This window comes from Oncorhynchus nerka, linkage group LG7 (genome assembly GCF_034236695.1).
Source record: "Oncorhynchus nerka isolate Pitt River linkage group LG7, Oner_Uvic_2.0, whole genome shotgun sequence".
NCBI classification, from domain to species: domain Eukaryota; kingdom Metazoa; phylum Chordata; class Actinopteri; order Salmoniformes; family Salmonidae; genus Oncorhynchus; species Oncorhynchus nerka.
The window spans coordinates 74,571,431-74,598,651 of NC_088402.1; the positions used below are offsets into that span (position 1 = coordinate 74,571,431).

Below are 27,221 nucleotides of genomic sequence, written 5' to 3' on the forward strand. Positions count from 1 at the left end.
CGGTTAACTTTAGATGAATCCTGTGACACGTGGGGGTCACGGAGTAAAACTGAGAACACCATCCATGTTTGTGAGTCTCCCCTTTCTACATAGTGGTCCTATTAGTTCGTAGTTTTATATAAACAAATACATCACATAATATCTTATATAAATACTTTTGATAATTGTTGTACGATAACTAGCATAAAACGTATCGATAATTGTGGACATTTCCATAATTTCTCCCCAAATGATTAATTTACAAAGTATACAGGATGGGCTCTTATTCTGAAGGATTCCACAAATCCGTGACCCGGAAGTACTCATTTATTCTTAACTGCTTTGCAGCTATGTGGTTTGCGAAAAGTATCTATTTATCTAGCTAGATAAAGAAGCATATTAGATTTGTGTTTGTATAACGATACATTTTAATGTAGATTTAATTAACTACCATATACGACTTAATTCGTGCTCGTTATATTCAAATAATCCGTGTCCACAGGGCTGCTTTCCCGAAGAGTAGCTTGCTGGCTAGGTAGCTATTTTATGTTGTTTATAGTGCGAGAACGAGGGAGCAACTGAGACATGGAATGAAACGGTCGCAGAGTTAGCTACAGTAGCTAGCCAATTTATTTGGTTTCTAAGGTAAGTTCGATGGCTAACGTAATCTAATTACTAGAAGTGCTATCATAATCGAACTTCATATTTAACACAAACCTATTGTTATGTGTTGACCTGTCTAGTAGTTAACGGTTAGCTAGCTAACATTCATTCACAGTCAAGTTCCCCAATAGCGGACTGAACGCCACGGTGGGGTGGAGTTTAGTCCGACAGGTCCTCAGCTGCTGAGCTAGCCAGTTTGTATACGTATGCCCCATTTTCATGGCTAGCAATGTTACATTCACGGTTACACACACCATATACGTTATCAGTCATTCTAGCTTCAATATCTTCCATGTGGGACTGTCAGGGAAAGTTAAGTACCTGTCTGCTGTGATTACTTTTTGTTGTCCACACAATCTGGAATCGCTAACTATCCATGATCTGTCAGTTAATTTGCTAGGCCTATATTAAAACAGTATTTACACTCTCCTTGCTAAACTGACATAATGGTACCAAACGGTGTATCTATCATGGCTTTTCTCTTCCAGTTTGGTAGCAGCAGACATCTGCCAGGCTTAAAGAAATTAGCAGATTGGATTTTTGAGGCCAGGGATTAGAATTTGAGACAAATTCGACTGGAATCAGATTCACGTATCGTCGCCATGGCTTGGGCTCTGAAGTTGCCGCTCACTGATGAGGTGATTGAGTCAGGTCTGGTCCAGGACTTTGATGCCAGTCTCTCTGGCATTGGACAGGAGCTTGGAGCTGGGGCATACAGTATGAGGTATGAATCATCATTGGAAGTCTATTGAAAATGCACTGATATGTTAGAATTGAAATACATATGTTCTGTAACTAACTGAAGACCAGAGCCTTTCGTTTCCAATGGGAGCAAATTAATCATGGTGGACAGAACAAGCAAGGAGGTAGGCAGGGCCATGCACCATCTAGTGCGAGCCTATTGGCTCGTTGTAGCATTTATTTGCATATTTCAGTTAGGGAACGCCTACTGTGTGAAGTGCACGTGTGCAATAACTAAATTTTCCCTTGCACTCCTAAACAACACAGTTTTTTATTTTTTATTTTGGCAAAGGGTAAAGTCTACAAAACACTGTCCACTCTGTTTGTTACATATTCTAGTTTTGCAAACAGAAAACTGTATGGAGATCAAATGTTTCATCGGTTAGAAAATTAGCATAATGTCTGCCAAAAGTATGCACTGATCATGCATAGGCCTAACCTTCCATCAGTTCTCTCTTGAGGGTTGTTCTTATTCCAGGAAAGAGGCCTTATTCTCAGTCAGACTTGGGATTTTGCAGAGTCAGGAACAGTTTGTGTAAGGGATACGGCTCTCTCTTTCAGACTGCTCTTTTGTTAGTTTTGTAAGTGTTCTGTTACATGATACTGAAGTGCCTGGAAAGTGAAATTCTTATGTTGAGGGGATGAGATACCCAGGCTGGATACCAAGGTAGTTGATTTGTTTTTCACAAGTTTTTACCATCATAACTAATTAACTGTAAAGAAAGGAACTGTTATAAATCAATTCTCCTTTTTCCAGTGTCTCCTAATGATATATTTATCTATGTCCACATTTATCGTATGGATAACAGAATTTACAAAGGAGGTTATTTTAAGAAATGAGTCTCCTCCCTCAGTCTCATACTAGGGAGATTCAAGGCCTGTTGAGTTGTTTCAGACATGTTGATACTATGCCAATATCATGTGCTTGTAAAAGATGTTGGCTTGCCAGTTCATTGACCATGTTGTCTTGCCTCTTTCTTCAGCGATGTGCTGGCCCTACCCATCTTTAAGCAGGAGGAGTCCAACCTGCCGCCTGACAGTGAGAACAAGATTCTTCCTTTCCAGTATGTTCTGTGTGCAGCAACCTCGCCTGCCATCAAACTGCACGATGAAACACTTACCTACCTCAACCAAGGTTAGCATCTGTCTGTTCCATTTTCATGATTGTGCTTTTCTTGTGAATTTGTTGCTAATTTAAAGAAATAGCAAGACAATGATATGGTATGTTTATGAACTTTTGTCTTTTGATTTCAGGACAGTCTTATGAAATTCGAATGCTTGACAATCGGAAATTGGGGGAACTCCCAGAAATCACTGGCAAAATGGTGAAGGTAAGATGAACAAGAACACGATGAGTCATGACCATAGGCATGGGAGTGAGCTTTTGTTTGTCTGGGCCTATTCTGATGCCATAATTCCCTATGTTTTCTACCAGTAGTGCAGGTACTTCCTGGTTCCTCAGTGATGTTTCTGTGTGTCCTCAGAGCATCATCCGAGTGGTCTTCCATGACCGGCGTCTTCAGTACACAGAGCACCAGCAGCTGGAGGGCTGGCGCTGGAACAGGCCTGGAGACCGCATCCTCGACCTGGGTGAGTTCTCTGCCTCTGTCTGGGAAGGGTATTGGACTACTCTGCGTGAAGAAGGACTGAAGGGGCTGTTTTTAAGACTGTGGAACTGGAATTGCTTTAAATAACACAGAGCTGTATCTTCACTGAATGAAATGATGATTGACAACAGGCTGCATAACATGTAGTTAGTTTGCTCACACAATCCTTTTGATAACTTGTCTTGTGTTGCTCCGTTGCAGATATCCCCATGTCAGTTGGCATGGTCGACCCCAGGGCTAACCCTACTCAGCTTAACACGGTGGAGTTCCTGTGGGACCCATCAAAAAGAACCTCTGTTTTTATCCAGGTAGCATGATAAACACACCCACACAGTTGTTTTCATAAGGTTGGTCATATCTTATCTAACATCAGTCCAAGGCTGTCTGAATGGAATGGAAACAAATGGGTTTCAAAAAAATGTCTCTCTCTCAATTGAATAAAACATCCACCAGTTTTCAAATAGTCATGACAATTCCTTGTTTTAGGTTCACTGCATCAGCACAGAGTTCACCATGCGGAAGCATGGGGGAGAAAAGGGCGTGCCTTTTCGCATTCAGATTGACACTTTCAAAGAGAATGATGGCGAAGAGTATACAGAGCATCAGCATTCTGCCAGCTGTCAGGTCAAAGTCTTCAAGGTGAGAAGAAAGTCTGAGCAAAAACAATGAAAATAAATGGGTTAACTTTTGTCATTCAAAGGTACATTAGATGTTAGCTTCATTTGATCCCTGTCATGGTGCTATCCATAATAAACATAACTTTACCTCACCTGTGGCAGCCTAAAGGTGCAGACAGGAAGCAGAAGACGGACAGAGAGAAGATGGAGAAGAGGGCACCTCAGGAGAAGGAGAAATACCAGCCATCCTATGAAACCACCATCCTAACAGAGGTTGGAGTCAGTGTGTTGAGTGAATGGGAAAAGGGATGGAGGGATTTGGAGAAGGGGTGTGGCAGTAGTCAGTATGTCTAAGAGATGGAGAAACACAAACAAAATGATGCATTTCATTTTTGTATCAATAATTTCATCATAATGTATATAAATGATGCACAACACAGGATTTCTTTCTGAAATCAAGAACTAACATCTGGAGAGCTGGATTAAGTAAAGAGCCTAGGTCCCTCTCTACTAGAATAACAGAAATGTTCTCTTGCAGTGCTCTCCCTGGCCAGAGGTCACCTATGTCAATAACTCCCCATCGCCTGGCTTCAACAGCACACACAACAGTTTTCCAGTGGCAGAGGGGTAGGGATCAGGACATAAACATGCAGCCTGTTCTGAACCACACTGCCAATTTATAAAATATTATGGGGGTGCAATGCCTAATACAACAGTTTGATTTGGGAATTTGTTTGTTTTCCATCTACTCCCAGAATGTCCCTCCCAACATTTAAGTAATTTTTCTGTTCTTCCCAGAAATGGATCCCCCGGTCACCAGCCAGAGCCAGTTGTTCAGGTGGCAGATGTAAGTATGTCCCCTTGTGTGTCCTAAACCCACTCAAGGCTCATCATCTCCTGCTCCATCCCTTCTCACTAACCCCACATCTGCATGTTTAAAGTCCAGCTTCTTTCACATAACTGAAGTTGACACATTGCGGTCTTGCTTTTTCTGTTGGCAGCAGGACTATTGAAATACTGTAGAAAAGTGTCTGTAGTGGGAGATTAAACTAAACTGAAAGAATGAGGACTGAGGCTGAGAATGACTTTGCAATCATTACACGTTGTTTTAATTTCAAAGCAGCACACACTTTAACATGACATCATTATGTTTTCGCATGAGAGAGCTGTCCATTTGTGTACCCATTTTCCATTGATGACATTTGCATGTAGTCGAACATATTTAACAAAATAATGAATATATGGCAATACTGTTTTGGTTTTCTGTCTGAAATTCTTTGGGAAAAGGAAAGGGAATGCATGGATAAGTCTCGTCAGATTTGGGTTAGAATACCAGACTACTTTATAAGAACCTGCAGAATGAGAAATGTCACAAGTTGGATAAGGTCTATTTGCTTTGAACAGTTCTATTATTTTTGACTAGTGCAAGAATTGTTTTTTTTTCTCCCCCATTCATGTGTTCCTAGATCCCAGTTACTAATACATGGATGAAACATGCCCTTTGTTTTTCGGTTCATCAAGGCAACCATTTAACTAATGCAGTAGACTGTCGTCCCCCATAAAGAATCTATTGTATGATGCACATCCCAAATGATTAATACGGTTGATAGATGGAAACAGACCTTGAAATAAGCCTATACATCCATGTCTATGCACCTATCAGTTTTATAAAGGGTATGTACACCTTTTCTCCCTTCTTTCTCCCGCATTATTATCCAATATAGATTGAAAGCTGTCTGACTGATACGATTGTAAGTTTCCAACATTTTCTAAATGTCTGACTTTGATTAGACTTCATGGTTTAGACAGACTCAAACAGAATGTGGGAGTGTGCAATATTCACTGATGTATAATATATAATCTTTAAATTATTTATTGCACTTATTAACCCTATTGCTTGCTGTCTGATCATGCTGATAAGTACAGTACCAGTCAAAAGTTGACACACCTACTCATTCAAGGGATTTTCTTTATTTGTACTATTTTCTACCAAAAAAGTGTTCAAAGAATCTCATATGTTCTGATTTGTTTAAGTAGCCACCTTTGCCTTGATGACAGCTTTGCGCACTCTTGGCATTCTCTCAACCAGCTTTACCTGGAATGCTTTTCCAACAGTCTTGAAGGGGTTCCCACATATGCTGAGCAATTGTTGGCTGCTTTTCCTTCAATCTGCGGTCCAACTCATCCCAAACCATCTCAATTGGGTTGAGGTTGGGTGACTGTAGAGGCCAGGTCATCTGATGCAGCACTCCATCCCTCTCCTTCTTGGTCAAATAGTCCTTACGCAGCCTGGGGGTGTGTTGGTTCATTGTTTTGTTGAAAACAAATGATAGTACCACTAAGCGCAAACCAGATGGAATGGTGTGTCGCTGCAGAATGCTGTGGTAACCATGCTAGTTAAGTGTCCCTTGAATTCTAAATAAATCAGACCGTGCACTTGAAGTTACTTTAAAGTTCTTCAAATGTTCTGCGTTGGCTGATCTTCATGTCTTAAAGTGATGGACTGTCATTTCTCTTTGCTTATTTGTGTTGTTCTTGCCTTAATGTGTTACGAATCCCTTTTGGACCGACAGTCTAGGGGGGGATGGTAATGAGACCCGTAACATAACTCATGCAAATTATAATTGTGACAAAGTAAAAGTGAACGAAATAACCACGACAACTGAAATCTACCGTCAAACTCAAGGTTTATTTGTAAAACACACGGTAATGGGGGGAGCAGGAAACGGGGCTGAGCTGGACCCAAGGAAAGAAACAATAAGTATACAAAAACACCCCTAAGCTAGACTAGCCTACTTTAACAGCTAACTAACTAACCAAAAATACAGTGGGTGGTCCGCCCAGTTCTAACTAGTGTATTTAACAAAGTTTACCTACGGGTAGTGTATGCCCATGGGCGACTTGTCTTGGTTTCCCCTTTTCCCACCAGCAAACAAACACCATAACCAAAAACAATACTCACAGGTGATGACAACGTGCTATGGAGGTGCTCAAACAAAAGAGAGGTTAATACACAAAGAGAGAGTGACACACAGAGACCTACAGACATGGCATTTACAGAGAGATTGAGCTCTAGAGCAAACAACTGATGGGGTTTTTAAACCAAGGGAAAGGAACTGTGATAGGGTAGGAAACCGGAGGAGGTGTGTCTTCTGGTTGACTGATTGGGGGGTGATGATTTTCACCTGTGAGGGGAGAAGGAGAGAAAACAACACAGGATACATATACACACAGACACAGGATACCTGTATCCATAACAATATGGACTTATAAATATGGACCTTATTTGGTAAAATACTATCTTCTGTGTACCACCCCTACCATGTCACAGCACACCTGATTGGCTCAAACGCATTAGAAGGAAATAAATTCCACAAATGAACTTTTCACAAGGCACACCTGTTAATTGAAATGTATTCCACGTGACTACCTCATGAAGCTGGTTGAGAGAATGCCAAGAGTGTGCAAAGCTGTCATCAAGGCAAAGGGTGGCTACTTTGAAGATTCTCAAATATAAAATATATTTAGATTTTTTTAACACTTTTTGGTTACTACATGATTCCATATGTGTTATTTCATAGTTGTGATGTCTTCACTATTATTCTACAATGTAGAAAATAGTAAAATTAAAGAAAAACCCTTGAATGAGTAGGTGTGTCCAAACTTTTGACCGGTACTATATGTATCCAGTTGTTTTGAGTAGTTTGTAATAATTTTTAGGCAGCAACATCTACCTTAACTCTCCCTAAGGCCCACTTGAATTTTTGACATCACAAATAAGTGGTGTTTGTGTCAAAGAAGACTGTTTTAGCCTGAGTTTGTCTGTTTGTGCTATCATGCAAACACCTTGTCACTCATTGTCATGCCAAACATTGGCAATTGAGTTGGCAAGAGCTAAAATAGTTCTGGGACCAGGCTCCTTTAATACTCTGAGTACTTGTACCAGTATTTATAACAACACCTCTCCATGATGTACGTACTAGTCATGTAAACTAGTTTTGAAATAAATGCAGCTCTGAGGGTTGACAGTGATGCTATGTATTTTGACAATAGCCTCGCTGTTTGCACTGTCAAAATATCACCCCTTGTGTTTTATCCCCATTTTAGACAGAAATACATAAGTAAGGTTTTTTGGGGCTGGTGGGGGGGTTTGCTACATGATGATAAAATACAATTTAAAAATTGAGAGACCTTCTGCCTTACAGTTGTCGTCCCATCTGCTTACAAGAGACAGTGAAAGTGTCCATCAGGTATATATTAATTTGTTATGATTTTTCTAGTTTGAATGTTGAATCTTTTTACCTTTTTAAAACAAAGGTGGGATATGTATTGCACACACTTCTTCTCTGACCAGGCCCCGAGCAGATTTGTTTTAACGTGTAGAACAATTGAACAAGATGACAAACAATTTTTTTTATTAATTCTTTGTGTGATTCTGTGTAGAAGTGGATAACTGCTACAATGATATTTTATCTACTCTGTCATTGTAATGGGGCTTTATTCCTCCTTTTAGCATGTTGTGGGATGGGTTAGCTCAGAGAAACTACTCATACCTGGCTGCATATACAGTGGGGCAAAAAAGTATTTAGTCAGCCTCCAATTGTGCAAGTTCTCCCACTTAAAAAGATGAGAGGCCTGTAATTTTCATCATAGGTACACTTCAACTATGACAGACAAAATGAGAAAAAAATCCAGAAAATCACATTGTAGGATTTTTAATGAATTTATTTGCAAAATATGGTGGAATATAAGATGGCTTTTGCCCTGCCTGCCTCAAATTTCTACCGTCTCTGTCTGCGTCTCTATTGGAACAAATAGAACCTGTTACCTGCGGCAACACCACAGGATGCTCAGCAGTGGCTACATAGAAACCGCTTTTCACCGTTCTGTCGGCTCTTCACTAATTTCTCAGGTAAGGGTAATTTCTCAATATATAATTTCTTGCAGTTAATTTATATTCTCAGCTTTGACTTCCACAACATGACAACAGTCTTAAATAAAAATCTATATTCTTTGAGTATTAGGCTGATTGTTCTATGTTCCAGGGGCAGATCTGTTGAAGCTGACCAGGGAAGATGTCATTCAGATCTGTGGGCCAGCAGATGGTATTAGGCTCTTCAACGCACTGAAAGGCCGGTAGGTGTACTTCCTTACCACTCTACTTCCATATTGCACCATTCATACTGCAATATGGAAATGCCTATTGAATGTAATAAATGATTGAGTGTGAGAAGTTTCTCGTGTCAGCTTATTTCTGTGTGTGCGCGCAGAGTGGTACGTCCCAGGCTGACGGTGTATGTGTGCCAGGAGTCCCAGCAGGCTCGGGAACAGCAGCAGAAACATGAGAACGGAGACACAGCTAGCAGCACTTTCTTCGGTGTGTGTGTGTGTGTTCTATATATAAAGCATTCATAACACATGCTTGCTTGCTTACTTACTTGCTGATGGCGGCGCAATGCGCCAAATGATAGCATAATGATAGCAGTGATGTTACGGCATAATACACTGTTAGCTACATAGGGTGTTATGAAAATTATTGACAATATATATCCTTGTACACTTCTGTCTTCTTTTGCAGTGTACCATGCCATCTACCTGGAGGACTTGACAGCAGTTGAGCTGACAGAGAAGATTGCTCAGCTATTCAACATCTCACCCAGACAGATCAGTCAGATCTTTAAACAGGGACCCACTGGTATACATGTCCTGGTCAGTGACGAGGTATGGCTCATCTCAGAAGTGGTGCACTACTGAATAGGGTCTGATTTATAGACAGTCTTTTGTTTCTGGATCAGTCTTCCTTAAGTCTGTACACTGTTCCTGGCCTCTAAGATGGAATTTCTCATTTCTCACAGATGATTCAAAACTTCCAGGATGAAGTATGTTTTGTTTTGGACACAATGAAAGGTATGAGAGTCATCCGATCTATTTTCTTTTACCACAAATATTGGGGAGTGGAGAAATGTTTTCTGTATCACTCTTCATGACTTTGGCTCCGTTTCTTTATCAACAGCTGAGACGAATGACGGCTACCACATCATCCTGAAATGAAGACTGTCTGGGGGATTGCCTAACCCCTGCTCTGTCCTTTAGACTCAACCCTGCAAGCCCCTTTACAGGCTCTGCCCCTGATATTCCTGGACTGTGCTGAAGATTACCTGTTCGATTCTCTGAGGCCCTTGCTATGGGGAATGTTGACTTAAGCAGCTTGCCCATCCTTGATACCTTATTGTCTTATTTTAAAGGGGTGACTGACTCTATTTGAGCTGCCATATTGAAGCAACACGCTTCAGTTTCCTCCCTTGCTAGAAACCCTTTTAAAACGGTTGCATTTTCCTCCTTCACTACTCATGTGTTTGAAAAAGAGAATGGAATGAAGATACCCTGCCACTGTTAGTGCATCATGATGAGCAGCTGGTGTGCCGAAGTTCTATGCTTCAGATTCAAGGAGTTTGCTGTCACATGAAACGGGATCCACAACAAGAGATACAGAGTTCTTATACATTGGTCTCCATCTCCTACTGCTAGGCTGCCTGGCTTGACATCAAGGATCCAGTTTGTGAGGACCGTGGCCATGGTTATGTAGCTACGACACGGGAAAGAGAACCTTAACAGGAAGTGGTGTCTTAATAGGCTGCTGGTGTCCCTTTCATTACCTATGTCCTTTCCTTGTTTGGGCGTAAGTCTGTCCTCTGTTCTCTTTCCTCTGACCCGGAAACTGATAAGTGGTCGAGGACTGTGTCAAATCCTTAGAAGGCAAACGGAAGATGATACTCCTCCCCTCCTCAGTAGCCTCCTTTTGGCGAGGAAGCACAAGTGTATTCTACCACGGAAGAGTTTTGATATTTGCCACACCCACTATGAAAAACGCGTTTTGTATTGTCATGGGAGAAAATCATGCACACATTTAAGTGATATGCTACTTATCCTTTTATCTATAAAATGTCTTGCACAACATTTATTTTGAAATCCACCCCTGTAAACGTAATTTGCCTGATGACATGCGAGTGGAGAAGGAGCTTCTTATTTCAAACAAGTATTTTCATCCACGTTCAATCTCCTCACCACCTCAATTTTTTCAAAAGGAGGCAAGAGAGGATGCAGGAGTTGAGCAAATCTAATTGAGAAACGGCCCATGAGAACCCCTCTCTGTCCTCTTCCAGTGAGTGCTGTGCTCCTGTGAAAGCCTACAGTCCTGTTTTCCTGTGTCCTCTATTACTTGTGAGAGAACATCTGTGCAGCTTTTGAACACTGTCAAGACCGTGTCAGGATACTGGTCTGTTGATCATGATATGGCCCTCGCATCCCTGAGCCGACTAGGTAAAAAAATGCTAATTGACTCTAATGTAAATGTAAACATGAATCTGATTGACACACTGTCTTTCTTTGTTAGTGACACCACACAGTGGCAACACCAGCAACTTACCAGTCTCTGTCTTGCCTGCTATCCCTACTTACCATCATACTGTATTTATCACTTTACAGTTTCATTACAAAGGTTTTGGACAATTCTCAAACCTTTTATTTTAAGTAGATAATTGTTTAAAATATATTAATCATGTCTTACTTTTAGCTGTTTTATAACCTTTCTAACATATGTTCCTTCCTTGTTTAGGGAACAACTCTTTGCATTGTTTTTGGATATTGCCACTAATACATAGCAGTGGGTTGTATAGGGCTTGATAAACCTGCATGTGTAAAGCTAGAGTTGGTTCCCATTCAATCAAGTTCAACTGAACGCTTCCAGAATATCGATTGCGTGATATTTAGATGTTGTCCAGTTTTGCCCCTCGCTCAAGTCATCAGAATGATTAAACTAGTTACCCATTCGTGGCCTGTTTGTATTTTTTTTTTTAAATGCCTAGCTTCATGTGGACACCAATTGAGAAAACAATGTTTTTTAAAATATATTTTTAAATTGTATTATTCCTATATTCCTCAAGCTTTTGAGTTCTGTATAAGCAGGTATTTTAAGCCTGAAAATAATTCCAGAGTTAACTTTGTATGTCCTATTATTGGCCAAACATATAATGTAGATTTAAAAAAAGAAAAAAAAATGTTTTTATACATTGACTTTGTTTGGTCTGTCCTTGGACACCTTGTTCGGCACAATAGCTGGATAAGTATAACCCCTTGCCAGAAATACTCCTATTCATACGTTGTTTTATGTGCGCTTGGTAACCATGATGGTTGCTATGGTCTTTTTGGTACGAGGGAACACCTAGAGAGGAATGTGTGAAATATAACGCGTATGTTTCTAACTCCAAAACGATGATTTAAAATATAACCAAGTCATTCGTGTAATCTAAAATTGTTTTATTTTTTATCATTATTACTAGAATAATTATTTAAAACCTTGTTATCCAACGCATGATCGCCAAGAATGGACAAAGGGATCATTAGGACTACACTTCCCAGGATACGTGGTGCATGGTCTGTTTGTGATGTCACAATGAGTATATATGGCTACACCGTGGCGTTCTTCATTCTATTGTTACATTGTAACAAACCGGGGCAGAGGCGAGGAAAAGGAGGACGTCAATCGGATAAAATTCTGTAACATTTTGACATTTCTGTACCAAATAAGGCGAGGGGGGATAACGGCCATTATACTTGAAGAAAAACGACGTTGTGCCGATTGAAACTGCTCTTGAAAAGAAAGGATAAACGAATACAGATGTCAGCGGATGCTCTTCCAATGCAAGCATTCAAAGGCTCAAACCTGGAAGATAAGGCATCCGGCAGTTATCTCCCATTTTTTTTTACAACTTAGCAGAAAATAATGTCAATAGCCTAATAAATGTTAACTAAACTTGACGTCCTTCTTTCCCACCGTCTGCCCCGGCTATACAGGATTGCTACGTCAAAGTTAAATGGAACATACTCCTGGAAGCGACCATAAATACATTTCCTTTATGTAGTCCAATATCTGCTTGAAGCCGGTGTAGCCTACAAATGCAGAAATAAGCATTCATACTGAACAAATTAACAGTTGTACTTAAAAACAATCGTTAGCCTAACATTACATCTCGAAAGAAAGAAGCTAAAACTGTCAGGGAAAAATATTTGGAAAAAATCTCAAATAGGGCGTTACAAGATCCATGAACAATCCGTGAATAAAAGGAACGCTCAGCAGTTGGTCGGGATAAGAGGATCCTTTTTCTGCTTAAGGTAAGGAAGGCACTTGGGTTTAACGTTTCATGACACTGGACAGTTTGCCATTGTATGTTAGTGATGGGGGTGAGGTGGTATGCTGGAGAGACGGGGTCTTTAGAGGCTCCTATGTCTGACAATTAGATTTAGCTACATTATTTCCTACTGCACCCAGCCTGTCGAGCGTCAGTCCATTTACAAAATCTAGATTGTTGTCGTTTTCGGCACTCAGACGTTTTTAAGGTTTGTTATCAGCACGTAGTAGACTGTGCGTATCTTTAGGACGCTCCTACAAATGATATTGCACGCAGTCAGGAATTTTGGAAACAAGGCACAGTATCACAGTTTCTGCAGTAGCCTACCAAACAATATGCCTATAGGCTAGTCTTCTTTTACTCTTCTAATTGTAGAATATTGAGTTTAGCCTATGCACATTATTGTCATTCCGGATACTAGAATAGTCTATGCTACTTTAATTTGGTTCAATTGGATTAGGTCATCATCATGAGATGTGTCAGTTATTTTTTTCTGACAGCCATTACTGCAACCTGGTGGTTTAATGCCAGGCTAAATAATGTACAGATGTATCGAACAGCTTTTGTTTTATTAGGCCTACCAGCTAGCTCACAGTATGAAAACCAAGGCCTGATACATTGTTCTCTGTATGTAATAGGCTAGCCATTAACTGATGTTGGCTGTCTGGCCACCCTCTTGGTTGTGATTAACCTGCATGGTTGTAATTGTATCAGTCAAATCTTTTTGTGACGTTTGCAATAACCACAGTATGTTTTGTGTAGGAGATTGGTGCTGCCTCCTGTAAGGTAATTCTGTGACAGGTAATACGTAACGTGTAATATCCATATAACAATTTTCCACTGTAAAAGACAAATGGAGACACGTTTACTTGCAATGCAATCTCTATATGTAGTAATGAATGGGCTAGCTTCCACTGAAACTTCAACAGAGAAGCGATTCGTTGCAGTCCAGCATTTTCCATAGGGCCATAAAATCACATCTGAATTCTAACGGTTGGTTTTAACCTCATGGGATGGGATGCTATTTATATGATAGTGAAGATCATTGAAACCATGAAAGGGTCACAAAGATGTATAGAGGGAGTCTGTTCAAATGTCTCAGCATGGCCTTATTTGACACTGCTGTTGCCAGAGCCACCTCCTGTCTCTGGCATCAAAATCCTCTGCTATTGAAGGGGCCCGCTATGTTTTATAGGAAACGCTAAAGGGACATAAGGCTACCTATCTAGAGAACAGCTAGTTTGTCTCTCCGTTCATGTAAACCTCTAGTTAGCTGCTTTCCTAGTTGCCATGGTGATTATTTTCCAGACTCAATGATTTGGAAGCAGGATTTTCATGAGGGAGAGAGTGATGGGGGTAAGAATACAGATGAAAGGAGAGTGAGACCACACCAAAAACTTGATGTCACTCTGTTGTGGTATGAGGAATCGATCCACGGCCCAGAGACGTGCTCCGGGGATTCTTCTTAATCTACTGTAGGCTATTTAGAATGTACTTACAACCTTGCAGATCCAGATTTGATTGAATTAACATATGTTTATAAACAGTTACAGTGAGACTTATATATTTTGTTATTCAGATAGCGTCATAGGATGTACAGTTGAAGTCAGAAGTTTATATACACCTTAGCCAAGTACATTTAAACTCAGTTTCACAATTCCTCACATTTAATCCTAGTAAAAATTCCCTGTCTTAGGTCAGTTAGGATCACCACTTTATTTTAAGAATGTGAAATGTTAGAATAATAGTAGAGTGATTTATTTCAGGTTTTATTTCTTTCATCACATTCCCAGTGGGTCAGAAGTTTAAATACACTCAATTAGTATTTGGTAGCATTGCCTTAAAAAATTTAAACTTGGGTCATATGTTTCAGGTAGCCTTCCACAAGCTTCCCACAATAAGTTGGGTGAATTGTGTCCCATTCCTCCTGATAGAGCTGGTGTAACTGAGTCAGGGTTGTAGGCCTCCTTGCTCGCACACGCTTTTTCAGTTCTGCCCACAAATTTTCTATAGGATTGAGGTCAGGGCTTTGTGATGGCCACTCCAATACATTGACTTTGTTGTCCTTAAGCCATTTTGCCACAACTTGGAAGTATGCTTGGGGTCATTGTCCATTGGAAGACCCATTTGCGACCAAGCTTTAACTTCCTGACTGTCTTGATGTTGCTTCAATATCCACATAATTTTCCTGCCTCATGATGCCATCAATTCTGTGAAGTGCACCAGTCCCTTCTGCAGCAAAGCACCCCCACAACATGATGCTGCCACCCCTGTGCTTCACGGTTGGGATGGTGATCTTCGGCTTGCAAGCCTCCCCTTTTTCCTCCAAACATAGTGATGGTCATAATGGCCAAACAGTTTTACTTTTTTTTCATCAGACCAGAGGACATTTCTCCAAAAAGTACGATCTTTGTCCCCATATGCAGTTGCAAACTGTAGTCTGTCTTTTTTTATGGCGGTTTTGGAGCAGTGGCTTCTTCCTTGCTGAGGAGCCTTTCAGGTTATGTCGATATAGGACTTGTTTTACTGTGGATATAGATACTTTTGTACCGGTTTCCTCCAGCATCTTCACAAGGTCGTTTTACTGTTGTTCTGGGATTGATTTGCATCTTTCGCACCAAAGTACCTTCATTTCTAGGAGACAGAAGGCGTCTCCTTCCTGAGCAGTATGAGGGCTGCATGGTCCCATGGTGTTTATACTTGCGTACTACTGTTTGTACAGATGCACCTGGTACCTTCAGGCATTTGGAAATTGCTCCCAAGGATGAACCAGACTTGTGGAGGTCTATGATATTTTTCTGAGGTCTTGGCTGATTTCTTCTGATTTTCCCATGATGTCAAGCAAAGAGGCACTGAGTTTGAAGGTAGGCCTTGAAATACATCCACAGGTACACCTCCAATTAACTCAAATGATGTCAATTAGCCAATAAGAAGCTTCTAAAGCCATGACCTAATTTTCTGGAATTTTCCAAGCTGATTAAAAGCACAGTCAACTTAGTATATGTAAACTTCTGACCCACTAGAATTGTGATACAGTGAATTATAAGTGAAATAATCTGTCTGTAAACAATTGTTGGAAAAATGACTTGTGTCATGCACAAAGTAGATGTTTTAACCGACTTGCCAAAACTGTAGTTTATTAACAAGAAATTTGTGGAGTGGTTGAAAAATGAGTTTTAATGACTCCAACCTAAGTGTATGTACATTTTCGACTTCAACTGTATGTATTATTATTATGCCTACTGTCTAATTCTCAAATGCCTTGGCTTGATGAAAGTCTTATGTTATATGCCTCACTCACCTTCGCTATTGTATTCATGAAGTCTTTCCAATGGTGTACCTACGCATGTGCCAGACTGATACACACTCTCTCTCTCTCTCTTTTTCTCTCTTTGTGACGACTGCCAACCGCCTGTCTCTGACCATAAGTTTGTCTGTCTCTCCACCTTCAGACGCCAAGTTTCCATGGAGGCAGTTTCATCTCTCAGCCTCAAGCGAAGATTCGAGGAGGTGGACAGTGGCTCTCCCTACTCTACGCCCAAGAACTCAGACGATGATATCTCCAGCAGTGACAGCGCTGACAGCTGTGATAGCCTCAACCCCCCCTCCAGTACTGCACTCATACGTAAGGGCTAGGCTACGGTAAATCTGCAGTATTTGTTGGCTAAGTTACTCGCCAAAGACTTGTAGGCCAATGTAGGCCTACTGACTGCACTAGGCAAATAGTTAGCAAAATGAAAAGTGAATTTCAAGTCCAGCTAAAATAGGCTTGGTGTTAAAGTGTATGGTGGAATATTACTCTATAATAACCCTTATACTATCTGTGGTTATAACCTGTTTATGGAAACTGGTCATCCACCCTTACTTACCCTTTTCTCCTCCCTGTTCTTTACTCCTCCTCCTTCCCTACCCAGCGACCTCCATCCTAAGACGTCACAAGCCCTCTCCAGGCCGGAAGCGGGTGCGGTTTGATGTGGTGACTGTGTACTACTTCCCCAGGCAGCAGGGCTTCACCAGCGTGCCCAGCCAGGGAGGCAGTTCCCTGGGCATGGCTCGCCACCACTGCTCCATCCGCAGCTACACCCTGGGAGAGTTTGCCTGCGAGCAGGAGACCAGTCACCGCCACGCCCTGCGCCAACACCTGCGCCAGGAGAAGCTCAACGCTCGCAAGATGAAGGTCAGGTCAAACATGGATATTTAGTTACATTTTAAAGGACCTCCTTGGGTTTAAATGAGAAATCCCTGTTCAGATTAGAATCATAATTTGGATGTATGCACATTTAACTTTACAATTGCATAAATCATGTGTTGATATCAATGGAAGATTTGGACTAAAACTTGAGTTATGTGCATGCATCCCCAGTCAGAATTCCATCCTTAGTGAGCTTTGTATGTGTGATTGTTTGTCTTAATGTTCTGTATGTATTCTGTATTCACCCCATCACCTCCAGCTGACACGTAATGGTACGGTGGAGTGTGCCCAGGCTGACCTGCTGACCCTCGACAATGTATCAGACGATGACCTTGACGTGGAGGGGGTGGAGGTGGATGACTGCTTCTTCCTGCAGCCACTGCCCACAAAACGGCGCCGCGCTCTCCTCAGGGCTTCTGGTAATGCCCGCATAGATGCCCGGGAGAAGGCTGAGCTACGGACCATCAGGCTGTCCAGGGAGGAGTGTGGCTGTGACTGCCGTTTCTACTGTGACCCCCGCCACTGTGGCTGCAGCCAGGCTGGCATCAAGTGCCAGGTGTGTGTTTGTGCGTGAGATGTATTTGTACAGCACTCAGTACAGATTAGGATTGAATATTTTGCCAGTATTTGACAAATGTTCCATCCCGAAAATAAATCACTTTTCTCCTGGGTAACCTGGTATTTTCCTGCCCAAACCGGAAGTGTAATTTTAAACCATATAAATACGTCTGGATTTGATTAAAGCTTTGATCTGCATAAAAATGCAAGCCTGTTGCTACCTCAGCCTGAGGAGACATATATTAAATACATTTATGAGCCCATGCCCAAATGAATGTGCCGTTATCCAATACATAGCCTATGATATACCCTATAGGCTACCGCACATTACGCACGAGTCAGAAAAACATAAAAGCCCATAGATGTAGTGATGCTATCTTGGGTAAATAAATGAAACATGCTCCAGTAGGCTAATCTTTTTGAGTGTGGACTGTATTACTGTATTATATGGACTGGAATTACACACTTCCTTCAAACCATGAAGCTGGGAGAGAACATGCCATGCTGGTGCAGGACATGTGGACTACAAAGTTATAATTGTAGGCTAGTGAATTAGATTTTAATTTGGAAATATAATAGGACAAATTTAAATTTTTATAGTTAATAGGCTGACTCAATCTTGGTGTCATCATACTAGAGAACTCCAAGTGGGCTGTCATGTGCCTTTTACTGAGGAGTGGCTATACCATAATGGCCTGATTAGTGGAGTTCTGCAGAAATAGGAGAACCTTCCAGAAGGACAACCATCTATCTCCACAGAGGAACTCTGGAGCTCTTTCAGAGCCCTATTGCTCAGTCTGTATAGGCAGCCATCTCTAGGAAGAGTCTTGGTGGTTCCAAACTAATTCCATTTAAGAATGATTGAGCCACTGTGTTCTTGGGGAACTTAAATGCTGCAGAAATGTTTTACCAGCCTCCCAGGTGGCGCAGTGGCCTAAGGTACTGTATCTCAGTGCCATCAGAGATTCTGGGTTCGAGTCCAGGCTCTGTCGCAGCTGGCCGCGACTGCCACACAATTGGCCCAGCGTCTTCCGGGTTAAGGAGGGTTTGGCCGGTAGGGATATCCTTGTCTCATCGCGCACTAGCGACTCCTGTGGCGGGCCGGGCGCAGTGCACGCTCACCAGGTCGCCAGGTGTACAGTGTTTCCTCCGACACATTATGCCGGCTGGCTTCCGGGTTGGATGGGCATTCTGTCAAGAAGCAGTGCGGCTTGGTTGGGTTGTGTTTCGGAGGACGCATGGCTCTCGACCTTCACCTCTCCCGAGTCCGTACGGGAGTTGCAGCGACTGGACAAGACTGTAACTACTACCAATTGGATACCACAAAATTGGGGGGGAAAAAAGGGTAAAAAAAAAAATGTTTTACCAGCATTTACCAATGCTGTCTTCTGTATACCACCCCTACCATGTCACAACACAACTGATTTGCTCAAATGCATTAATAATAAATAATAATTCATAATAAAAATAAATTTCATAAATTAACTTTTAACAAGGCGCACCTGTTAGTTGAAATGCATTCCATGTGACTACCTCATGAAGCTGGTTGAGAGATTGCCTTGATGATAGCTTTGCATACTCTTGGCAAAGGGTGGCTACTTTGAAGAATGTAAAACATGCAATATATTTAGATTTGTTGAACACTTTTTTTGGTTACTACATGACTATACCATGTAGAAAATGGTAACATTTAAGAAAACCCTTGAATGAGTAGGTGTGTCCAAACTTTTGACTGGTTACTGTATATACATATCAATCTTGAACATGATGATCTGTTTTGGATACAATTTGAATGGAAGTGATGGAGACAGAAAGACGGCGAGAGAGTGCTCGCAATGTGATAGGCTGTTTTATAACTGCAGCTGCAATTAAAAAATAAATAAATCTTTACGTTAAAAATAAGGTGATCCCGAATGCTAGATGGAGATGTGTAAATTTGACACGCATTCAGTTGTTATATTTCTGCAGCATAGGCTATGCTGCAACAAATGTAGGCCTACCTCACAATATTGTTTTTACCATGATGAGATAGATGATACATATATTGTGAACTGCGCTCCATACTGAGATGCGCTGTCTGTCCCCACCCTGAGCGTTGATGCTTGATCATGCAGATAGCAGAGAGAAGGCCGTAGAGAAGACACATTTAGACATCACATGTCATTTAACAGTTCCATTTCACGTCATGCTGTTCATAGAAATAATGTATTAGAATTTCCCGGTTTCTCACAGTTATTTATCCCGGGAAAAGGGAGTAGGTTTGGGTGGGAAATCTTGGTATGCTGGTTCCTGCTTTTCAACCCTAGTACAGATGGCAGCATTAGTATTAAGATGAACAGGAAATCAATGCCTTACAGACATATAATATTCAGTCAAATACACTATACGCAGTTATATTCTCTCTATTTCTCTTCCCAGGTGGACAGGATGTCTTTCCCCTGTGGCTGCTCTCGGGACGGCTGTAGGAACTCGGTGGGCCGCATCGAATTCAATCCTCTGCGCGTGCGAACACACTACCTGCACACCATCATGAAGCTGGACCTGGAGAAGAGGAGGCTGCTGGGGCAGCGGTCGGGTGTTGGGGAGCAGTATGAAGAGTCTGACCTGCTCTCCTCCCCCTCCTCCACCAGGCCTCCCTCCCCAGACCCTGACCTGTCCACAGGGGCCCATGGCCTGGACTCTGAGTTAGAGACAGAGGAGAGAGAGGTCCAGATGGTCCTAGAGGCTCAGGACCTCCTGACTGAGCAGGCCTGCCTGGAGCGGGAGAACGAGATCGCCGTGCTCCACTTGCAAAGTGCCGAGGAGCAGGAGAGGATGAGGGAGGAAGAGGAAGAGGAGGAGGCGCAGAGGGGCAGGGGGGAGCAGGTAGCCTGGGGGAGCAGGCTCTATGCCTCCTGCCTGGGGCCCTGCAGGGGGAGCTGTCTGGGGAGCCTGGGGTAGGGGTTGGGGTGGAGGGGGTCCCGATCTCCCTCCTCCAGGGCCCATTCCCCACTGGGGCTACCCTGCTCTGCATCACAGAGAACCAAGAGGGAAATTGGGAGGGGGAAGGGGACAACCCTCGTGGTGGCCTCAAAGACCCGGCCTCCTCCCTGCTATACTACCAGTTAGGTCCCATGGAGAACGAGCCGTTTGAGGAGTCTCAGCCTGTGGAGGAGGAGGAGTGTGTAGATAAAGAACCAGGGGGAGGAGAGGAGCAAGAGAGGGTGGAGCATAGAGGTATTACCTGTGGGCAGGATGAGGGCGAGTTTTCACCTCCGGTGGCTCTGTGCACAGAGAATGGCGTGGGGGCTGAGGGGGCTAAGGAGGTACCATTCAGCCCCCAGCAGAGTTCCTCAGAAGGGCAGTGTCAGGAAGTGGCCTGTCTGGCCACAGGAGATATGTACCCACCACTGCCCCCTGAGGTTTAGTACTAGCACCTCTGCAGATGTTTTGCACAATAGCTTTATTTTGAGCTGAATAAAGCCTACACTACATGGATAGACAGTGTAGTTATCAAATATGAGTATGATGTTACAGGTTAGAATTCATAATAATAACGATCATTACTACAATAATCGATTTGAAAAAAATGAGCAGTTCCATTAAAAACTAAAGTAAAGGATGGAAAGTCATCCTGAAAGCACACACAGATCTTTCCCTGCAGCAGTACTGTCGTTTCAGTTATATGTCAATGAAATGCTCTTATTTTAAAGGGGTGGAGATCATGGGACCTGTCCCAAATGGCACCCTTTTCTCTTTTATAGTGCACTACTTTAGACCGGGCCCATAGTGCACTACTTTTGATCAGAGCCCTATGTAGGGAATATGGTGCCATTTGGCAGCCATGTTGGCCTTAACGAAAGAAATGACATGTTTGTGTGGAAGGTGTAATTGAGTCATTGAGAACTAAGTTGTGTTGTTTTTAGTTCCCGGCACCACAAAGAGACAATGTGGTGGTGTGATCATTAACATTGGCTCTAGGCCTTTTCATTTCAAAAATGTTTTTAACCTTTATTTAACTAGGCAAGTCAGTTAAGAACTAATTCTTATTTAAAAAGACGGCCTACCGGGGAACAGTGGGTTCCTGCCTGGGTCAGGGGCAGACCTTGTCAACTCGGGGATTCGATACAGCAACCTTTTGGTTACTGGCCCAACGCTCTAACCACTAGGCTACCTGCCGCCCCTCAAGGGAGCATTTCAGAATCATTCAGTGGATTCGAGTGGCTTGTTTAACAAGGGAAAGGGGGATACCTAGTCAGTTGTACAACTGAAAGGAGGTGGGGTTAAGAAGAATATGTGCCCTGTTCTATACTGTAGACCGATAAAATAAACAACAGTTGTGTTAAAAAAAGCGTGAGTATTTAGTGAGCATTGTAAACGTCACGTTAGTCTGGTACACTTCTTACAGCTGTTCGTTTTGAAGCCAAATTAGGGCCACTGGTAGTATCTATTCCCCACCTCCCCCTCTGACTGAGAATAGACCTAAAAAACAATCCTGGATATACTTGTTTTTGGTGTACTGTATAAGAGTTTGCAATGGGCAAGGCAGAGCTGAAAGAGCTGCTTGTATGATCTATATGCACTTTGTGGTCAATTAGCATAGGCACAGGGTGATATGGGCCCCTTTCTGCATTGGGGCAAAATGGTAAAACATTTGTTAAAATCAGAAGGTTTGCACCGGCTTCTCTTTCTAAATAGCGTCTCTCCGGGTATACCTATCTTAGACCTCTCACGCAAGCACAGTTTATTTATTAAAAGACAGTTGACCTATAATAGTAACCATTACAATGTTATAGTGATATATTACACTTCGTCTTTGTAAAATTGTGATGCTGTTGATATTGAGCGCAAGAAGTCTTTGATCTCTGTTTTATGCACGATTGAAAGAAACCTGTCTTTGTTTTTAGTTAGCATGTCAGATCATCGTACAGGTGGTCAGAGTCCATGTGAGGATGGGACAGAATAGACCTCATATAATGAGTCTGTAGGGGCAAAGCTCTACACTGTAAAAACAAATCTAGTTCTTTCAACTCATTATTATTATTAAGTAACTGGTTCCACAGCTGTTTTTGTGTTTACCTTTTGTGCCAAGTGGTACCTGAACCCCAACAAATGTAATATACAACAAATTGTATGTTAAAAGCATGCAGCGCTTTTATCATACAATATTTTCAATTGACATATTTGACACAAGTTGAAATACATGATTATATTGTGCATGTTCATTCATACAGTAATTAATATTCAACATGGCCTCAGCTGGGGTTGAAAATTACAACCTCTTGGTGCACGGAATTCTAATCTACCTGCTACACCACCTTGTCTGTCACAATGACTGATTTCACATGTTTTGCTACATCTTGCACTTCAAAGTAAATCTCAGTTTGAATCTAAATGTACACTCAATAAAAACCTGTATTTATTATAGTGATTATGGAGTAACATTAAAACAGAGTAATATACCGCACCAGCATTAGACAACTATACAGAAAAAAAATAAAATTGCTGAAATAACTAAATCAAATCAATGGTGAGAGAATAGTCAGATTAACTGATAATTGACATAGATATGGTGGTGTAGCAGGGAGATCGGATTGTCATGTTCCAAGAGGTTGTGAGTTCAAATCTCAGGTGAGGACATATTGAATAATAATTTATTTATAAATTAACATGCATAATGTCAAATATGTACATTGAAAACATTGTATGTGAAAAGTACTGTGTGTGTGTAACCAGTTGCACAGATGTTTTTAGTTAACATGCCCAAGTACCAATTTATAGTTGAATGAACAAATGAGAGTTGAGCCAACACATTTTAAATGGACAGAATGTTTTGCCCAGGTTTTCTTTAAGTTTGGGCCAACATTTTTTTTTAGTTCCTGTAACACTTGGACCCAAAAAGTTGAGTAAACAAAAGAACGGCTATGGAACCAGTTATAGTTGAAGTCAGAAGTTTACATACACTTAGGTTGGAGTCATTAAAACTATTTTTTTAATACCACTCCACAAATGTCTTGTAAACAAACTATAGTTTTGGCAAGTTGGTTAGGACATCTACTTTGTGCATGACACAAGTCATTTTTCCAACAATTGTTTACAGACAGATTATTTCACTTATAATTCACTGTATCACAATTCCGGTGGGTCAGAAGTTTACATACACCAAGATGACTGTGCCTTTAAACAGCTTGGAAAATTCCAGAAAATTATGTCATGGCTTTAGAATGTTCTGATAGGCTAATTGACATAATTTGAGTCAATTGGAGGTGTACCTGTGGATGTATTTCAAGGCCTACCTTCAAACTCAGTGCCTCTTTGCTTGACATCATGGGAAAATCAAAAGAAATCAGCCAAGACCTCAGAAGAAATATTGTAGACCTCCACAAGTCTGGTTCATCCTTGGGAGCCATTTCCAAATGTCTGAATGTACCACGTTCATCTGTACAAACAATCGTACGCAAGTATAAACACCACATAACACCAAATAGATGGCATCATGAGGGAGGAACATTATGTGGATATATTGAAGCAACATCTCAAGACATCAGTAAGGAAGTTAAAGCTTGGTCGCAAATGGGTCTTCCAAATGGACAATGACCCCAAGCATACTTCCAAATTTAAGGCAAAATGGCTTAAGGACAACAAAGTCAAGGTATTGGAGTGGCAATCACAAAGCCCTGACTTCAATCCTATAGAACATTTGTGGGCAGAACTGAAAAGGCGTGTGCGTGCAAGGAGGCCTACAAACCTGACTCATTTACACCAACTCTGTCAGGAGGAAGGGGCCAAAATTCACCCAACTTATTGTGGGAAGCTTTTGACCCAAGTTAAACAATTTAAAGGCAATGCTATCAAATACTAATTGAGTGCATGTAAACTTCTGACCCACTGGGAATGTGATGAAAGAAATAAAAGCTGAAATGTATCATTCTATACTCTTATTCTGACATTTCACAATCTTAAAAAAAGTGGTGATCCTAACTGACCTGAGACAGGGAATTTTTACTAGGATTAAATGTCAGGAATTGTGAAAAACTGAGTTTAAATGTATTTGGTTAGGGTGTATGTAAACTTCTTACTTCAACTGTCCTTAGTAATAATTAGTTGAAACAACTAGATATTTTTTTACAGAGTAGGATTCTCTATGAAACACAGCTATTTTACGTCATAAGATGTCATTTAAAAAATATAATTTAAAGAGTCAAAAGAAAAGGAAAGCCTGAGGTGTTTGAAGTATTATTACAGAATAATAATGTAGAGAGGATATGACAAAACCCGAATTGTAGAAGTTTTGTTGAGTGTGTATGTGTGTTTGTTTGCGTGTGTGAGCGTGTGTGTTGGGGGCCTGGGAGTGGGGTATGCATATGAGTAGTCATATTATTTCCTAAAAGGTGCTGTTCTTATAGGTTTACAATAATTTTTAAAATCCTGCCATTACACAAAATATTACTTTGAGGACTAAGTGTATCTTGATGGACATTGAATCATGGACGTTTCTGATTGAAAGTTTGAAATCCACAGAAAATGCATTTTAATCAACCGTTTCTGTGGTGAGGGAAGCATTACTTTAAGGCGTCTGAGAGAATTATGGAATGACATACTGTACATTTCAGTATATATAATCACAATCCTATAACATTTTTTTAAAATTTTAAATGTATTTTTATGCTGTGTCTGTTTGTACTGACCTATGTAAGTGAGTGTGCCGACACATCGTGCACATTGTCTTCATCCTTTCCTGATGTTGTGCTCCTTTAACTGATTATCTATTTTAAAGCTTGTTGCCATCTTGCCCAGTGTATCGTGTATACTCTTAGAAAAATAGGTGCTATCTAGAACCTGAACGGGTTCTTCATCTGTCCCATAGGAGAACCCTTTGAATAACCATTTTTGGTTCCATGTAGAGTTCTACATAGTACCAAAAAGTGTTCTCCTATGGGGACAGCTGAAGATCCTGTTGGAACCCTTTTTTCTGTACAGTATATGGGCCTAACTAACACATGATGAGATGCTGTGCATGAGGGGTGTGATATTGTCTTAATAATATAATAATGTTTAAGAGTTGCACCAAAGCAGTGGTTTCAAACCGGATTTGTTGCTCTCATCATCCACCAATTTCTAGAAGATTTAATTGGAAACTTCAGCTCTGATTAATTCTGAAGAGACTTGTAGTGATCTTCTCAATCAAATAGATTTATTTTCCACCATTGCTTACCATAACACAGTTCCGGCCTTTAAGGAATTGTTGAGTGAAACTGAATAGCTGCCTAATGTTGAGTCTTCATCTTTGGCTTCCTATGAATGGATTAAGGTATGGGACCACTGCACTAAATGAACTCCAACCCACTAATGATATGATTATTATGTTTGTCTGTGTTTGAGAGCAGAGGTACAGTATGTATGACTGAAAAGAGTGACTGAGGTTTGGTTGGACTTCATCTCAAAGCTGTGATAATTACTCTTATGCTAACTGTTGCCTAAAGTGGACAAAACATTTTATACAAAAAATGTCAATTAAAAGATTTAAAAATATGACTCCTGTTTTTATATTATGAGGTTCTACATTTCTCTGTGACTCTTGATCATTGTGGGGTTGATATCTATCATTGTCTCCCCCAGGTGGCTTTCACTAATGCTGTGAAAAGGACAAAGTCATCAACATCTTCAAAAGCCAATCAGGCGGAACATTCACCAGTGACTTCACCCTCTACCTGGATAAGATCTAGGCTGAAAATTGCAGTGTCTGGACAGCACCAAACAGGACAGGTATGGGACACTGACCCTAATATACACTGAAATGCACATGATCTCTCCAGGGCCAAAGTGACACATGAATTTGGATAGCAGCAAGGACAACCAATTCTATCCAACAATTTGTAGGTTCAAGCAAAGCCATTTTAGCACTATACTCAACACTACACTGAATTAAAATATAAATGCAACATGCAACAATTTCATTTTTTTTACTGAGTTACAGTTCATAAGGAAATAAGTCAATTAAAATAAATAAATTAGGCCATAATCTATGGATTTCACATGACTGGGAATACAGATATGCATCTGTTGGTCACAGATACATTGAAAAAAGGTAATGGATCAAAAAAACAGTATCATGTGTGACCACCATTTACCTCATGAAAAACAGTCAAATCAAATTTTATTTGTCACATACACACGGTTAGCAGATGTTAATGCGAGTGTAGCGAAATGCTTGTGCTTCTAGTTCCGACAATGCAGTAATAACCAACAAGTAATCTAACTAACAATTCCAAAACTACTGTCTTATACACAGTGTAAGGGGATAAAGAATATGTACATAAAGATATATGAATGAGTGATGGTACAGAGCAGCATAGGCAAGATACAGTAGATGGTATCGAGTACAGTATATACATATGAGATGAGTACGTAAACAAAGTGGCATAGTTAAAGTGGCTAGTGATACATGTATTACATAAGGATGCAGTAGATGATATAGAGTACAGTATATACATATGCATATGAGATGAATAATGTAGGGTATGTAAACATTATATTAGGTAGCATTTTTTTAAAGTGGCTAGTGATATATTTTACATCATTTCCCATCAATTCCCATTATTAAAGTGGCTGGAGTTGAGTCAGTGTCAGTGTGTTGGCAGCAGCCACTCAATGTTAGTGGTGGCTGTTTAACAGTCTGATGGCCTTGAGATAGAAG

At 41.0% G+C, this 27,221-nt stretch overlaps 2 protein-coding genes across 4 annotated transcripts; both read left to right on the plus strand.

Annotated features, from left to right (window-relative positions):
• The first annotated feature begins 292 nt into the window (after positions 1-292).
• Positions 293-11,436, plus strand: LOC115132404 (transcription factor CP2). Of its 3 annotated transcripts, XM_029665015.1 has the most exons (18): positions 293-624; positions 1,131-1,366; positions 2,367-2,518; positions 2,638-2,714; positions 2,868-2,973; positions 3,192-3,298; positions 3,477-3,629; positions 3,770-3,880; positions 4,146-4,234; positions 4,406-4,454; positions 5,332-5,358; positions 7,813-7,857; positions 8,426-8,519; positions 8,653-8,743; positions 8,878-8,984; positions 9,186-9,328; positions 9,463-9,514; positions 9,621-11,436. In XM_029665015.1, exons 2-18 carry the CDS (start codon positions 1,245-1,247, stop codon positions 9,656-9,658), a joined length of 1,563 nt encoding a protein of 520 aa, XP_029520875.1. In that variant the 5' UTR covers positions 293-624; positions 1,131-1,244; the 3' UTR covers positions 9,659-11,436. The 3 variants fall into 3 exon arrangements, with proteins under 3 accessions (XP_029520875.1, XP_029520877.1, XP_029520878.1); XM_029665017.1 differs by lacking the exon at positions 5,332-5,358; XM_029665018.1 differs by lacking the exons at positions 8,878-8,984; positions 9,463-9,514; positions 9,621-11,436 and having other exon boundaries at positions 9,186-9,322.
• Positions 11,437-11,513: 77 nt separating this feature from the next.
• On the plus strand, positions 11,514-26,059 carry LOC115132639 (cysteine/serine-rich nuclear protein 2-like). The gene is given in 6 exon segments (XM_029665367.2): positions 11,514-12,778; positions 16,248-16,420; positions 16,710-16,972; positions 17,247-17,543; positions 19,964-20,396; positions 20,399-26,059. Coding segments are annotated over 5 exon segments (1,707 nt in total). The 5' UTR covers positions 11,514-12,778; positions 16,248-16,260; the 3' UTR covers positions 20,953-26,059.
• The last annotated feature ends 1,162 nt before the right edge of the window (positions 26,060-27,221 follow it).